This window comes from Anas acuta, chromosome 17, assembly GCF_963932015.1.
Source record: "Anas acuta chromosome 17, bAnaAcu1.1, whole genome shotgun sequence".
NCBI lineage: Eukaryota > Metazoa > Chordata > Aves > Anseriformes > Anatidae > Anas > Anas acuta.
In genome coordinates this window covers 14,037,197-14,054,446 of record NC_088995.1, presented here as the reverse complement: position 1 = coordinate 14,054,446, position 17,250 = coordinate 14,037,197, and the positions used below count along the sequence as shown (strand labels likewise).

At 39.1% G+C, this 17,250-nt stretch overlaps 1 protein-coding gene across 6 annotated transcripts in view; it reads left to right on the top strand.

Moving 5' to 3' along the window:
• The window catches only part of GLT1D1 (glycosyltransferase 1 domain containing 1), a 72,710-nt gene extending 56,255 nt beyond the window's left edge, over positions 1 to 16,455 (top strand). For 2 of the 6 annotated variants that reach the window (XM_068653591.1, XM_068653594.1), the window contains one exon: positions 3,708 to 5,196. In XM_068653591.1, coding sequence (XP_068509692.1) covers positions 3,708 to 3,854 — 147 coding nt within the window. In that variant the 3' untranslated portion in view covers positions 3,855 to 5,196. Of the gene's footprint in view, positions 1 to 3,124; positions 3,648 to 3,707; positions 5,197 to 10,965 lie in introns of those variants that run through there. The other 4 variants (XM_068653589.1, XM_068653588.1, XM_068653593.1 and 1 more) reach the window with 4 other exon arrangements.
• Positions 16,456 to 17,250: the final 795 nt, after the last annotated feature.

Here is a 17,250-nt window from a genome sequence, read left to right as displayed (position 1 = left end):
ACAAAGAGTTACTCAGCATCCTAAGGTTCAAAATTATGGGTCCAGCATCTGTGAAATCTCACAGAAGGAGCTGAATAAACAGAAGGAAGTAAATAAACTTCAAAGGCATAAAGCAAGGGGCCAAGCACAGACTGAATTTGATTGTGAGCAGGATTCAGAAAGACTACTGCTAGCAGAGAAAACTTTTGAAGTTTTAAGAGAGAAACACAGCTCAGCTGGGTACTGGCAGTGATACACTGAATGCACATTGTTTTCCTCTGCCAAATGTGGGTCAGTGCCATTCCTACCAGGATTTAAAACCAGAATGCTGCTGAAATTTTAGACCTTTGAACCTTGGTTCTGAATAGATTAATTTGCAATGTGTGCAGTGCCAGCAATCACTGTTTACACTCTTCTAGAAATACTGACCCCTTGCCCCGTGAAGTACACAGATGTGCCAGCAAACTTCTGAGCTTTGCCTGCCACTAGGTAGGTATGTTGCTAATCTGAGTTGTAGCTGGCATTTGCCTTTCCTAGAGTAACTCTCTGATATTTAAGAATCATGTCCTTTTATCTGCTGAAGCTGATATTAAATGGTTTAATTGCAGAATTACTTTCATTATATAAATAATATATTAACAATGCATCTTATTTTCATCATGTGTGAGCTGTGGCACCAATGAAATTCTCATGGTAATTGAAGGAATATTTGTTCTTCTTTTTCAGTTCACTCATTTTGTTGCTTTATCTTCCAGATAGTGGTATTTCTTGGTTCCTGCAAAATATTATACACAATTTCTTTAGGTACTATATAAAAAAGCTGACATTTTCTTTAAAGATGATGGGTCAATTTACCAGGAGAAAAATCTACTATGGATGTTTGCTGTTGAAAAATGTCAGTGTTTGAAGTGAAGTGCTACACAAAAAGAGGGCACATGTAATATCACTTAACGGATGTACATTAGATGATCTTCTCCCCTGTTCTTCTGGGTTGTGTCTAACTACATAAGAGAGTGCGCAAATATTTGTGCAAACATCACTTGCAGAAATACAGCATAAGTGCTGATTAATACACATTACCACACTGTAAGTAGTTTGCATATCATAGGCTTCTAGAAAGAAAAATGAAATCCTTGATTTTCTGAACAAGCTCTGAGTACTGAATGTCTGCATTCTGCAAGTGCCCCTGCTTCAGACACACCATGAAATTTTGACTGAAATGCAAGTCAGTTGGAGTTAATGACGACACCTGATAAATGAAGTTATTGCTGTCTAAAGCTCACTAACCAAAACTGAGAACAAGCTAAGCCAGATGCTCCAGGAGTACAAGGCAAAACCCAGATAAGTCACAGCAAATCTTCCCATTGGCTTCCAGTCTGATAGTGACTTGTAGGTGGTCACATTTGATTAGTAGAAGTAGGGATAAAGCTGAGAAGTCCTTATTCCCAGTCCCTCAGTATTTTTCCATTTGCTTTTTCTCACTCCTGCAGTTTCTCAGCTTTTATGTTTGGCATTTTCCTGAAATTATCCCCAGCACTAAATATTGTAACTGTGAAGAAGGATCTCATTTCTTCTATCAATTACATGTTTCCAAATTTTTGTCTTCTATATTCACATTTTAAAAGAATGCTAATAGGACTACCTGTCAAGAAATGTTACATTGCTGCTTCTGTTCTTAGGTAATTTACATAAATTATTTTTAAACATTACTTTAAATAAAATCCTCCACAGGAGCATAAAATTAAAGTTGGAATGTAGTTCAGTGTGAACGGTATTTATTACTATGATTAGACAGGCAATTGGATGAAACCAGCATAAGTCATGTAAGACGTTCCTACCTTCCTTGTTCTGTATTCTTGGCAGATATGGAGGAAGGAAATGAACAGATACCTGAAGTCATAGTCCTTGGCTGGATCTGCAGTGTCTGATAGATGTGGCCTCAGGCTGCTCTCTAGACCAGACTCACCTGTCAGAAAACACCTGAATGCCAGGTAGTTGCAGATGGAAGGCAGTGTGTGGCCCTCATGGCTATTCCAGAGGCCATTCAGCACTGTGTGGACAGAGACAGCATGAGAGAAGAGTTTGGGAATGGAGTGGACAGAGCCTGAAGTTGGGCTGGAGTTCTGCAGCACATCAAAGGGGAGAGTGTGTGGTGTGCCATGGTTTTCTAACAGGCATTAGTGAAATGCGTTTGGGGTGCTGTATGTGCTGAGATCACTGGGCAAGGAGTGGGGCATTTTTGCACCTATTAACCATGCAAGTTGAAAAACATCTCTGCAAAGATTATAATGTGGTGCTGATCCCATGTAAAATTTGAGGTTAATATGCATGTGTGAAAATCATCTTCATCTGGTCTTTACCTATGTAGGTTTGTAACTGAGGTTACAAATCTTTCAAACAGAACTGACATGTGCATCTCTGACTATTTAAATCTCATGTCAGTGATGCATATATTGATAGTTTGTCTTGTCAGTGAGAGTCAAGGCAGTGATTATAACATGTTTGATGTGATTTCACGTACCAGTGTTTCCCAAGGGTCATGCTATAGTTATGTATTATGCATAGCCATAACTTTCATTACAACAGCAGCATTGATTCTGTGGTAACCAAAGATTTTATATTTATGTATTTGTTTATATAACTGTGCACTTAGGTTTTCAAGTACAGTTTGCTAGTTAACCTAGTGTTGATATAAATGCTGTGGCTATTTATGATGCTTCTTTCATAACTGACGGTTTGTGTAAATAATATATCCCCTTTCTGCCACCCTTTTTTGTCCCCCGTGTCCTTATGCGCCGATCTGCACTACCAATCGTGTAGTAATGTATTACCTTAATTTTCCATTGGCACATTAGCTATCTGCATTTCTGAGCCAAACCAAGACAATATTTTGCAAAGATCTGAGCCCATTTGTAATCAAGCTGAAGTATTGGAAGTTGTCTCTTGATAGAATATTAGATCAGCTGCTCAGAATAGATTAGTTCAGACATCAAATCTCCTTTCATATGTTTGAAGTTCACAAAGTCTCTTCACTTGAACTAAATTAGAGTGACAGAGGAGCAGACAAAGGAATAGTTGTAATCTGCCAGGTCTAGTATTTTACAAAACACAGTTAATGGAAATTCATATATGGCTTTTTTTGCAGAGCTTGATGAACTTAGACTGCTGGATCTGTAACTGTCCAGATGCAACAACTCTGGAAGATCTTGTTGCTGCATGCCTGCTCTTAACTTTGTACTGTGACTATTTTTATATTTTGGCTATCTTTGTGTAGTGAGTTTTTCAGTTTCACTACAAAATAACTAAACATAACGATAGCAATGAGATATAAGCTTAATTGGGCTGAGATCAAATAATCTGATGCCAGCTCTCCTCCATGCAGGAAACCAGGTGAATTGTTTAATTTATAGCCAGTGTGGCTTTGTAACACTTGGGTAGGCAAACAATTTTTGTGGCATTAAATTCATTGCCTATACTTGTCCTAACACCTATGGGATTTGCCTTTGATTTTAAATGACTTGGTGGGCTGAATAAAAGTTATAATTATTTATTGATCATTGCTTATAAATAAACTATGGTACTTGACCTTGAAAAATGACTTTGAACAGCTCTGTTTATTGGTTCACAGATGAAGTGTTTTACTGTAATCAAGCAACCAGTACAAGTTATTTCAGAATCATGAGAACTTCAAGGAACCTTTAATTTATTATATTCTTTATCTTTTTTAGGAGTTTGTTGTGCTGTCCAAGAGTTTGATGAATGACCCCATTATGGAAAGAGAAATTGTAAAAAGGGCCAAAGACTATGTGAAGAAACATCACTCATGGGAATGTGAAAGAAAAGCCTATCAGACTCTTGTCCTAAGACTGCAGTGAATTGCAGAACTACAGTTGATACCTAGCAATCTGTGTAGAGCGCCTTAATAATGATGTAAACGTAATTAGTTTTGGGTTTCTCTGGGTTTCTTTTTAGAAGAGATAGTAAGACATGCATTATTATTCTATTCAAATACACCAACATCATAGGAGTTTCCTGCTACTTCAAACTATCAAATTTATCTAATTCAACACAGCCTCTAGTGTACCAATTCATCACAGACCAGTATCGTTTTGTAAGATTACACAGGAGAAATATACTCCTTGAACAGACACAAATTCTTTGTTGTTGTAAGGCTCAAAGGGAGGATGATTTCTTGTATACAGTGGAGCACTCAACCACAAAGAGCTTATGTTAAACATGATTGTTACATCCTAAGAAAATGCAGTACCATTTTGCTTTCCAATTATACCAATCTGAGTGTATTCGGGTACATGAGACATACATACAAGTTCATAAAAACACATTTAATTACATATATAGAGTACAAAAATATTAAGATGAAAGCTTTCTTAAAACTAGAAGATGGACATGTCTATTGAGTGCATAAAGATTTGTGGGCCAAAACAGCAAACAGAGTGTTGATGCTTAGAGAAAATGAGAAGTACAGGAAATGTTTAACTGCCCTGGACGTACCTGAATTCCTTTCAGATAAGCCGGTATGGATGAACAGTCCCATGCCTGCATTTTTTCTTGGGTCCTGGGAGTAGAGCATCTACGTTAGCACAGCACTGACAAGCATACATGGCTTCAGATTCCAGAACTGCACAGCAGTGTCCTCAGCAGCAAGAGGTGCTTGCAGGCAGAAATGCTTTGTTATGTAAACTACCTCTTGCCAGTTACTTTGGTACCTCAGTGATTTACCTATTTAATAAAAGATTTATGAGAGCTGTAAAATGGAATGAAGGAAAAAAACAAAGGTATTTTCAATTTACTATGTATTTTGGTACTGTTCATTCTCATTTGTGGTTCTCAGTATATATTTTAACATACTGCATCAGGCCATTTTAAAGGGAGACGTATTTGTGCTTGAAGTCCATAATAATAATTTTTGCTGTTGCAATGTTTATGGACATATGCTTGATTTCATAACTGGTCATCAAAGAATTTGTATTTATAGAAAAATGAGTGTCATACTTCTAATTCTTACTGGAAAACACTATATGCTTTATATAGGCTTGATCCTGCCCCAATGAGAACCAGTGAGTTTTCTGTTGATTTGAGTGGCTATTGAGTCAGACTTTTCTTTGTAATAACGAAGTTCAGTGTGTGTTTTAAGCTTTTGTCTGTGTTTTGGATATTTTGCAATTGTTGAGACAGTAAACAAGAAAGGAATTTGAATATTGTGTATTGATCTCTCTAAAACATATCCACTTCTATTGTAGTGTGCTCAGCCTTGCCTTCAGAAACGTGGGACATCACAACCTCCAAGGGCAAAATGGGCCTAATCTCAAACCTGAGAATTGCTACGTTTCCTTTTAAGCACATTTCTACTAAATATTTTTCATGTCCTTTGACATGCTGAATAGTAAATACACGTGCACTAGTTGTCGGTTTAGAAGCCGCCAGCCAACATCTATAACTGAACAGCTTCTAAACCTGCAGCTCCATCTTTCTTTCGACATGTCACTCCCTCCATTACCAGAGAGTAGCAGGGCCTCTCATGAGACTGCAGCATCTCTTTTAGCCATAGCAAGCTATGCACTAATGGAGGAACCCAATGACACTTTCAGCATGTTGTATGTGGTAGGGCACATTTATAGGCAATAGCCATAAATGGTCTTTTTTTGTTGTTTTTTAACAAACTGAGCCTAGTGCAGGGCATCCTGTTCTTCTCACAACATCTCCCAGACCTCCTCTGCCAGTGTGTCTCTGATACTTTGCTTATTTGGCTTTGATCTATAAGCCTTCCCCAGCCCATTTCCTATAGCATTTATTGTCCTCTGAGAAATGCAGGTTATTAAAAACAAATAAACAAGTATATAACATGGGAGATAAATCAGCTATATTTCAAAGCATTGAGCTAATGGTAAATGATTGGAAATAGTAATGATCAGAGAGCTTTTTCCAAAGTGTGATATACTTATTACCATGCTTCAAGGAACGAAATATATTGAACTGGAATTTGCTCTATTTCCTGCAAAACAAAACATGTGCAAGTGAGAAACTCTGCTACCCCTCAGAATGTAATTAACATATGATTTTTCAGGCTGTATTTAATCTATAAATATGAAAACTGCATCTGGGAAACAGCATGCTCATTTGCATTTGATAACCATACCAGCAGCACAAACAACCTGTCTGCAATATATGCATTAAAAAATAAAAAAAAAAGAAAAAAAAAAGAAAAAAAGGAAGAAGCCAAAATAGTGGTGAGCTCAGCCCGCAGGACTGTTTTACAGTCATCAAACAAGGCAGCGTTCATCAATCAAGGGCATTCAGCTTTGATATCATTTATCACATGGGCTTGTGTTCTGCCACATGAAGCTTGTCTAGTGAGGCTAAAAGGTTGGGGCAACAACTGCTAGGGAATTTCATCACAATAAATTACAGTTGAATTTTTGTTCTAAATTTAATTCAGTGTTATGTTCCAGGCCCATAAATATTCAATGAGTCTTGTAAGTCATTGTAAAGAAAATATTAGACCCTGTACAGGCAATTTTAGGTATAATTATCTTTCATATGACTTCACTCAAACGATTTTACATTTAAGAATAATCCTTTTGTTGTCCTGCAGCCCTAATTATGGTATTTATCTTCCACCTTCAAAGCCCCATTTCTTATCCTAGCAGCTTTTTAAGCAAGGCACACCTCATTGGGATACAGATACAGCTCCAAAAATAGCATGGGTTCTGTTTGCAGGAAAAATCTGCATTGTACATTTACCCCTGTGGCTAATTCTGTATTTCAGGACCTTGAAGTGTACTGTTAATTAATCCAATTACATGCATTTTATTTTGCAATTAATTCTGTCACTGAATCCACAGGAACTGAATGAAAGCTGTGAACCTGTACAATGGGTACTACTATGCCATTTCCTTTCTTGGCACGATTACTTCAGGAGTAGAGACAATTTGGTAGTGTGTGGCAAAACCCAGCTAGAGGCTGTGGTCTGTGAGAATGAGAGCTTCCTGAATTAGGATTTCATTTTAATTAGCCCTAGAGCCTACATAAATGAATTTTTAGACTTATTTTCTGCATTCTCATTTCAGCCTTAACCAGGATATGCCCTAAGAAGGCTGATTCCAAGGTAAGTCTTTTCCAGGTTTGTCCACTCCTGGCAAAAAGTCACATTGGCTCAAAGCAGCCAGGATTTAGCAGCTCCCATCTCCGCAGTCGTGGCTCTGCTGTTCTCCCCAGCATGCAGAGCCCACGCTGCCTGCCCTCCTCTGCTCCTGCTCTGCTCTTACCCCTCAGAGGTTCTCCGTAGGAAGCCAGGGGATCTTTCTCTCTTTCTTCTTAGAGCAAACACAGAATTTGTCAGACTCTTATCCTTTGCCAGTGCTGCAATCAGCAGCTGGCTCTAAGCACTGGCCTCGGGAAAACAGATTGTACTGATCTAACTCTTATCTTAGCAATAACCAGAGTGCCTTGGAGGTGGTCTGTACAACATGTCTGGAGGGGATGCACGTCCTCTGATCAAATCGGGGAAGGGATTTAGATACAGATCTCTAAAGCTTTAAACAAAACAAAAGTCAAGCTTTCCTCTTAGGCTTCATTACAGCTCATTTTAGAAACATTTCAGAAGTCAGATGAGACAAAAAGCAGTGCTCCCAAGGAGCTGGAACATGAATGCGGCTATAAGGTTATTAACACATTCTTTACATAGTTTAACAAAGGCTGTATTTGAGGGGGCTTGGCAATAGTTATTACTAATGTGACATGGCATTCAGAGCATTATCTTTTGAAATTCAAACAGTGTGACTAGAGTTATCAGGGATGCCAGGGTTTGTAGGACCCTTGCATGCTCAGCCATGGTAGCCTGGCTGAGTCAACAGATGAATTCAGAGCCCTTTGGGACACCGCTTTCAATCTCCTGCTGACCTTTGTGGTTTAAGGTCCTGACTGAAGCCTCAGAGCTCTAAATTAGCCAAAGGGAGTTACTTGGTGATCTCAGGGAAATCGGTTTTGATGTTTTGCTATTAACTTACTTGATATATCAGGACTTAAGATGGCAGCCATCAAAAGAAAATGTTAAATTGTATATTGGAAGATTTAAAAGTATGTGTGCTCCTTCTGCAAATATAATTTAGCATCAACATAGATGAAGATTAAGCAATCCAAACATTTGCAAGGTCTACCCTTGTGTTTAATGAATGCAGAACTTCATTCTTCTTTTACGAAACATTTTCTCCTGTCTACTGGGCTCATAACCTGTTCTGTCCCTTTCTCCCCACAGTCTTTTTAATCTTTTAGTCAAAAACCGTTCCACATGAAATTAAAGAAACAGTTTTGTCAAAGGCTTGTCAGAGGAGATGGGTGCTTCCAAGTGGAAACCAATCACTTAATGGCTCAGTGGGATCTGAGCATTTTTTTTCATTAAGTTGTCCAAAGTGATTTCATCACTCCAGACTGTACTTCCCTTCCACCCACCTCTGTGTGGCTGGTCCAAGCCCAGTTGCTTTATTGTTTGAAACCCACACCCCATAGGCAAGCAGGCCTCTGCAGACCAGTCAGCAAGAGCTTGGTATTTCCTGGCACATGTCCTGGTATTCCCAGATGCCATAGGCAAAGTAATTCTGCGTGACACACCCCAATGAAAAGGCTTGATCCTCTAAACATTTAATTATATTCAGAATTTGAGAGTAAAGAGAGAAAAAAAAAAAAGGAAAAAAAAAAAAAAAAAAAAAAGACAACATAAGACCAAACTCTCAGAAAAAAATAAGGTTTAATTATTTTTTAAACAAACTAAAATTTCTAAAGAGGTGGGTAACTTTTATGTGCATTCCTCCTTAAATGAACTGTATTTTTGTCAAGTATCTATTGCATGTCATTCCTATGATATCTAATTTTAGGTATTAAATATTGAGGGCACTTGAAATCTCTCATCCTTTATAAAAATGTGGGACAACATTTGTTTTGCCCCATTCTAGAAATTCATTTCCCCTAAAGCATTGCAATGCTTTCCATCATTTATCGGCAGTCGACTGGCGGCTAGCAAACGTGACGCCCATCTACAAGAAGGGCCGGAGGGTAGACCCAGGGAACTATAGGCCTGTCAGTTTGACCTCAGTACCAGGGAAGCTCATGGAGCAGATTATCTTGAGTGTCATCACGTGGCACTTGCAGGGCCACCAGGCGATCAGGCCCAGTCAGCATGGGTTTATGAAAGGCAGGTCCTGCTTGACGAACCTGGTCTCCTTCTATGATGAAGTGACACACTGGGTTCTGTGAACTATCAACATTTGCAAATGGGTCAGAAAAATATTTGTTTGCAGAATAATACCCAAATCCAATGCAAAGCTGTTGAGGTACTTTCTTCTTGCATGGATGTCGAATGAATGCCAATCATCTTCACTCATGGTTTTTATGATAAATTAACCATTTACATTTGTTGTTCCTTATCTCCCCAAACCATGTCAAATACAGCTTTTAAACCACTGTATACAGTCTATTGTTTGCTTCTCTTTTTCCCCATCCTGAGGTCTGTATCTCCTTTCATCTCCACCCGTGTGGCAATTTGTTAAACTGCTCTGCTCTTCCATTTTCCTGCAGCTTACAACATTCTTTCTCTTTGTTGAGCATTCTCCTTTTCTTAAACTGTGGTGGAAAAAATAAGTTTCATTCACAAACACAAGAATGATCTCTCTTCAGCTGCTTAGTGCCCCATACCTCCATGAGAAAAAAAGAGGCCTTTCAAAACGAGGTTTCTTATTCTTCTCAGGATGCCAAATCTCAACTTGATAAAATTCTAACTCATAGCATGTTTCATCCTTCTGACCTCTTGTCTCTATCCACCATTTTCTGTAAATTGAAAAAATGTTCACACTTTGCATAATCCACTGTGGTACACTTCCAAGTTACCCAAATATTTGGTTTACTTTATGGAGATAAAGCTTGCCCATCCTCTAGCACTAACGCTTGGTGCTTTTGGGATGGGGAGAGATTCCTGGGTGTTTGGCCGGCTGTTATCACAGCCATGCTCTGGTCTGCAGCACAGCCAATAAACACTATCAGCAGTAACTATTGGCTCTCCAGTCGTTATTTCCATACCTGATCTAACCCAGCAATGACAACTTGAAGAGGAATGTGAGGATGTAAAAGCAACACACTCTAGAGAATTTGTAATGCCCATGAATACTGGTACAAAATATTGGCACCTCAGTCCCTATTTAGAAGCCGATTGCTGTGCTCTGGAAGTCAGCCTGTGACACCACCATGGCTCTGAGCTCTTGCTCCTCAAACAGCATCAGCGACTGCTGGAGTTAAGGTGTGATTTGACAAGAATAAAGGCATTAAACGCTGTCTCACACTTTGTAATGTGGTTATAAATAATATTGTTTTGGCCAAGTAATAGTGACAATATAGCTATTTACAGACTGCATTAAAGGTCAAGCTAGGAGGTTGCACCCTTTTCTGTATGAAAATATAGTAAAGAGGCAAGGGGGGAATTCAATAACAATCTTCTGAAGTAGGGGAACATTAATATTACATGTTCTGAATATTCATAATCTTAATACTATTTCCCTTTCTTTTTGACCTCAGTATGACCTCTGTAATGATTCTGTTCTGAACATTTTTCCTTCCACAAATCCACAAATCCACAAAAAAGTCTTCCACAAATCCTGTAGCTCATCTTGTTTTTTGTATCCACAGTTTCTTTCTGATTACATATTTTATTGTTGTAGCCTTGGGAAATGCTCCTGGGTGTCTCTGGAGTATTATGCATCTAGTTACCTAGTGCATCTTCCATCCTTTTTAGTTACTTTTCTGCAACTTAATGAGATCATTTTTCTATCTGCTCCACTCTTAAAACATGTGTCTCTGCACATCACTTGTTTGAATAAAACATCAGAAAGTGTTTAAGCTTGCACTGGGGGAAGTCTCCCAGACACCATCGTTAAGGTAACATTGTTCCACACTGCAGTGACTTCTTTCTTTTTATTTTAGAACCTGCCAAATTTTGCCAACAGGCAGCTCCCCAGCAGGACTGGGTCACCTGAGCCAGCTCGGATGGGGGATGCACTTTGCCACAGGAGCCCAGAGCAGTGCCGAGAGGTGGGAGCTGTAGACATGCCCATGGACAGACAGGAAAAACCATTAATGAAGTGGGACACTCATTGAAAGCAGAAATAAGAGGTGTATAATCAACTCTTTTTTTTTTTTTTCTGTTAAGCAAGGGAAACTCAAAGGAATTGTTACTGATGTCTTTCAAGAATCTTGCATTTGTTTTGAGGACAAGGAAAACAGCATTTCTCAGAACCATAACTCTCTTCTCTGGCAGGTATCTTTGCTCTGCAAAACAAGGGCATTTTAGTTTAGTTTAGTTTAGTTTAGTTTATATTTTATTTTATTTTTTTTCCCTCCTTCACTCCTTAAAAGAATGGTGCCTTTTAGACTGTTCTGTGAGGCTGGGATCTTCTAATGACTGATGTCTACACATGGCTTTTCAGGTCATTGCAACAGCTCCAGCCTGCTAATATTGTTGTAGCTCTTGCTAAAGTTTTGCCAGTGCAATGTGACATCACTCCAAATGTCATGTCAGGGGACAACAGAGCTGGCTGGGGGGCTGAACTATTGAGTGGAAGGGAACATATCATGCAGCAAGTGATTCACTGGACTTGAATAAATCCTCTGGTCCTCGGCTGTGATCACTCTGCAGCCAAGTGAGCAGCAGTGCTGTGACTGCTGGGGCTGAATGCAAACACTTGTTCATAAGGCCTGGGCTGAGACCAGCTGCTTTCCTCTCATTTAAACAAATTCAGCATACAGGATCCCAACTTCAGCAGGCTTTAAATGGAAGGACCACTGTAAGGGACTTGGTTGTGATGTTACATTCCTTCCTCGTGCTGATAACAGCTATAAAGTTAAATCCCATATTTAAACAGGGAAAATGGACCATCAGGTCTGTAGCTCTTGAGCAGCAGTCATTAATTCCTGTGTATGGCTCCTATTTCTGTGTCTTGTTTAAAATTCTCCAGTCCCAGACAGTTACTTGAACCAGTACATTAAAAACCATGAAATGGAGATGTGGCGAGGTTCAGCTGGCATCTGTAGAGTCAACAAGCAGCTCAAGACAAAATGGGAATGTTTCATGCAATCCTGACCAATTTTAGAAGAGGCCAAATTCCTGAATATGAACTTTGGAGGCAAAGAAGGGAAGAGGTGATATGCCTGAGCCAGTCTGGCAAGAGCAGACAATGTCAGATTGCAAATGGTGCTGGTGATGGACACACACAGCAGCACAGCTGGAGAGAGAAAGCACCAACAAGCACTTATTCTGCTTGTAGAGACACAAATGGAGGTACTCGTGGACCCATGGAAGAGATATGAAGCCTCAGCAAGGGAATTTCTGCACAAAGACAAATAGTCAGGAACCAATTTCCTTTAAACTACTTTATGGTTGGCAAGATTAATGTCACCTTCATGCGAGTGTCTCATGAATACAGAAAACTATTTATTTGGATTTCCATTATGGTCAGCGGAGTTGTCCAGCCCTCATCGAAAGCATAGTTCATCAAAGCAACCTCAGGTGAGGAGAAGCCACCAAGGAAAGGTATTTGTCTCCATCAGAAGGAGGGAGAGACCTCTCCAACACGCAGCTTGCATTTTTCCCCTTAGCAGTATTTTGTTTCTTCCTTGCTCATTTTTCAGTATTTCGATACATTTAAAGCCACTACTAAAATGCATCATTTTTACCGTAACATTAGGGGACAAATTTTATTCTGATTGGCTTATAAATATTAACAACTGGTAACTTTCTTGTAATTGGAGAAAAGTTTGTTTCCTGAATCACAGCAAGCCAGGTTTCAGCTTTAAGCAGACAATATAATGGCTTGACCTCAAATCCCACAGAAACCTGTGTCCATCCTTAGGTTTGCACAGGGCAGGTATGTAACAGCACATTTTGACTGGGATCTTGCTAAGGTGTCACACTGGGTCACTAGATGCAAACTGCATTCCTGATCCTCCACAGTTATCACACCAGCAAATAATATGGGCATGCAAGGATTTCCATTAATATGGCTTGATACTGGAAGATTTCCAGGAAGACAGAAATTTAATCATGGGAAGCAAGAAAAGAATGAAGGCCTGGAGATGAAGTATGCACTCTATTCTCCCCAGCATCTTCCTAGTTTTGCCTGTAAATGCATGTTTCCCTGTTCCCATCTATTTTTGGAAAGTCCCCCAGAGCACTATAATTATCTCCATCAGCGATGTCAGAAGAGTTTACAGCTGAAGTAGATGTCTGCTCAGAACAGAAAAATCAGGTACATCCTCATGTGCATTAGGGAGGTATAAAAATCAAGCTGCTGCACAGTTTTTAGTGGAAGATCAAGTAGTCTGGCTGTGCTATTTGTAGAGATTTGTGGGGCATATCTGATTTAAAAAAAAAAAAAAGAGTAATATTATCCTTCCAGGCTTTAACTTCAAGCCATGTGGATTGAGTAAATACAATGCTCAATTAATGCCACCACAATAATGAGGATACCCTGGTGATTCTTTCTCTTTGTTTATTGCTGGTTTTTCTGCACCACTTTCAAGGGTTCTAATCTCTCTGCCTACTAGTCTGAAATAAGTGAGGATGTACTTTTAAAAAGAAAAGTCTGATTTTGCTATGATGATGTTAAAATTCAGTTATGTTAGGTTTTATGTGTGACTGAGTATCTATATACACAAGTGAAAGCTACATTCTCAACATATGTAAACTGCCCGTATCTTGTTAATAAATTTTAAAACTAACTAACTAAAACATTACTGAAGAGGATAAGCCTTGCTAAGACATTCTACATCTTGCAAGCAAGTTAGTACCAAAGCCAGTGAATTCATGTTGGGGGAATAGAGAGTCACAAACAGATGCCAGGCTGCAAGCAGCTTCAGCAGGTATCATCACATCAAGGTGCCAGGGCCTGATTTTCAGTGGTATCATGAACTTTTATCTAATTTTATTAAGTATATTGTCTGCTCGATGCGCCTCTGAAATTAGACATTGTGTCATAAACCAGGTGCTCAACATTAACTACTACTTTAAAACTGATGATTTTTATTATTCCATCTATTTAGCTTCCCATCTTTTTTATTTATTTAAATTTTTTTCAGGACAACAGCAAATTTAGAGAGATCTGGATTTTGCAGAAAAGAGTTATAATGACAAGTACTTTTTCATTTATTTGTGACAACATGTTACCCCCAGAAGGGATCTATCCCTGACATTGGATGCAAAGACTTCCTCTGTGAAGTGGGAGATAACTGTGGACTGATACAAAAGCGGCAAACACCCGTTCACAGAAGAAGATTAATACCCTAAGCCGACAAATGATTTCCATTGTGTATATATGCAACTGCATGAGCAAAATACCCATGTTTCATTGCATAATCTATTGCATGTTATACTCCATTATTTTTGAATACAATAGTTCTTTTGGCATCAGTACTAAATGAATGGCAAGTTCATTTTGTCTGAAAGGCTAAACAAACAAGCACTAACAATGAAAATAAATCAAATTGCTGCAGTACTTTCAAGTAGCTGGTAAAAATAATATTTTACTCAAATAACTCAGCTGTAACCACCATGAACTACTGGGAAGGTTAAGGTTGTGGCTCAGTATTCTAGTGAGAATACACACAGAATTATTCAAAATATACAATTTCATCCCCACTGCTTGACTGGGATTACAAGCAGGAGGTGGGAGTCTGAGTTTCTCTCCCTACTACCAAGTTGAATCTACCAAGTTAAATCTACCAACACAATAACAGTAAATGGAGTATTCTGAAAGATAAGTCATTTGGCAAAATAAAAAAAAAAAAAAAAAAAAAATGCTACATGTATATAAAAACAATGACAGTCAGGCTGGCCTGGTTTACTCTAAAATAAAGCCACTGAGAAAGAAAATCCACATTTAACACTCTGGACTACTGTTTGTGAGCATGGAGTGCCTGGTGTGGTCAAAGCCCACCTAGGAGGTGGCTGCCCCTATTTCATGGCAACACTGTGAGTCAAGAGGAACTGGAAAAGTCTGAGCTGCTCACATACAATGATGCTGAAAAAACAATGTGAATGTCAACAGGTAATGCCATTCGGATGTGCTCTGGCGGAGCTAAAATTAGAATTCAGTTCTGAAGGATTTAGCTGTCACTGAAGTCTGAGGAAATCATAGCACAGTGAGCTCTGTGCCAGGCCTTTTTATGGGCAGTGAGCAATACTCAGGTGGAAACAGTTAACTCCATTAACCTCAGTGAAATGAGAAATAACATGACTGCAGTCCATGCACTTACATGAAATTAAGACCAGTTGTTAGCGTGCATGATATAGTTAGATATAGCATAGTTCCTATTAAAAGCAATTAGAGCTGAGTAAGAGCTGAAAACATTTTTTTATTATTATTTTTATTATTATTTTTTATTTTTTTCTGAAGAGATCCTTGCCCAGAGACTGCCAGATTACTTTTTTAGGACCAAAAGAAAGCACCACCTAATTTAGCCTCCTGCAATGCAGACCATCTGGCTTCTAATGTCCAGCCCAGTGGCAGTGCCCAAAACAGAGCATGATTTTGAGAAAAACATCAAAAAAAATGTGAGCAGTAAACCCGTTGCAACCCTTGGTGGCTTGTTCCCTCACTATAATAAATGTATTTCTGGTCAGAATTTGTATAGCTACAGCTTCATATCCTGGTGCCCTGATGCCGGTCTTTGCCTATGGATTAAAGAGACTGTTCAAATTTATGTCCACCATGTAAGTACTTATGTGTTGAGATCAAAGCACTGCATAAGCTCCCTTTAACAGATGACATGGACTGAGCCCTCAGACTCTCTCTCTCTGAGATGCTTTCTAATCTTTTAATCATTCCCCTGTCTGAATCCTCCCCAGCTCCTCACCCAGTGTGATTTGAGAGCCTGGCTGGAGGCAGCAGCCTCCAGGACAGAAGAAGGTACAGCCTGTGCTTCCAGAAAGGCCTCACCTCTGTGTGCTGCTGCCCAGAGCACATCAGAGGCTAAAACTTCATTACAACCACAATGACCAGACTGGTCTGCTTAGGACTGGCCCTAAGGTGAGCAGCTTCAGCCATTATACAATCTTGGCCTGCACACTCCCCAGCTCGATGTCCAAGCTGCAGCATAGGCCCATGGCCCTGCTTTAGCTTGCCATGGAGCTGCAGCCCAGAGACTAGGGGAATTAATGCTCCAACAGGCTTTGGGAGCACAAAACCTATCAGTCTGTGATGGATATTCCCCAAATCAAACTGCCTTATGACTGAAAAAGGCATTTGCAATTGGAATTGCAGGGAGCTGTGGCTGAAGGATTATGCCAGCCACCATACAGCTCGCAGGGCCTTAAAAAAAATTAGTTATTCTGTGATAATCTTGTATACACTAAAAGTTATAAAATAATTAGTGTGTCACTAGACTAATTAAAAATAATTGTTGCCACAGGAAAAATCTCTGTGGAACATCACTCTGTTGTGATGGGAAAGTTTCCATGACTGATAAATCTAGAGAGGGCTTCTGTCCCATGAACCTCTGCTTTCTAGTAAGACATTTAATTGACTTCTACATAAAGATTAGGAATAACTCAAAACCTGTTTTATGCTGCAGCCAGTCAAGTGTTCCTTTTCTATCTTCCATGCCAAGTATTTGAATGTCAATCTATTAACACAGCTAACTGCCCACTGGAAAAAGGGCTGCCTTGGGAGGCTGAGCCTATAGAAAGCTTCCTTATTAGCCTTTCCCTAGTCTCTCTTTGGTAATTTAAACTGAAGTAAACAAACATGCAAATGATAATTCACCACCAACAAACAAACAAACAAATGAACAAAAAGAGAAAAACAATTTTAGTAAACCACTTTTATTATTTCCACCAGAAAAAAAAAAAAAATCAATTTGAGCAGCTGAAAAAAAAAAAAAAATAAGTCTTTTGAGTCCAGTTTTACTTAATTAAGCTCATTTTAAAAGGTGAAGAAAAACTCCAAGATCTTAGGGAAAATCTCTCGTAAGACACTCCCAAAAGCAAAGTATTTTATTTTGTATTGCTTTCCATAAGATTATACAAACAAACAAAAACAACAAGGCAATTCAAGACTTCATGAGCTGAAATTTCCCTTCCTTTGCATGGCTCTGACGATACCTGAGCCAGACTGCAGCTCACTGTTTGGGATCTCACACAGCTCAACAGCTCCAATCTGAGAGACACAGATATGGTTAAAGAAATGAACAAAAAACAGATGGAAATTATTACTG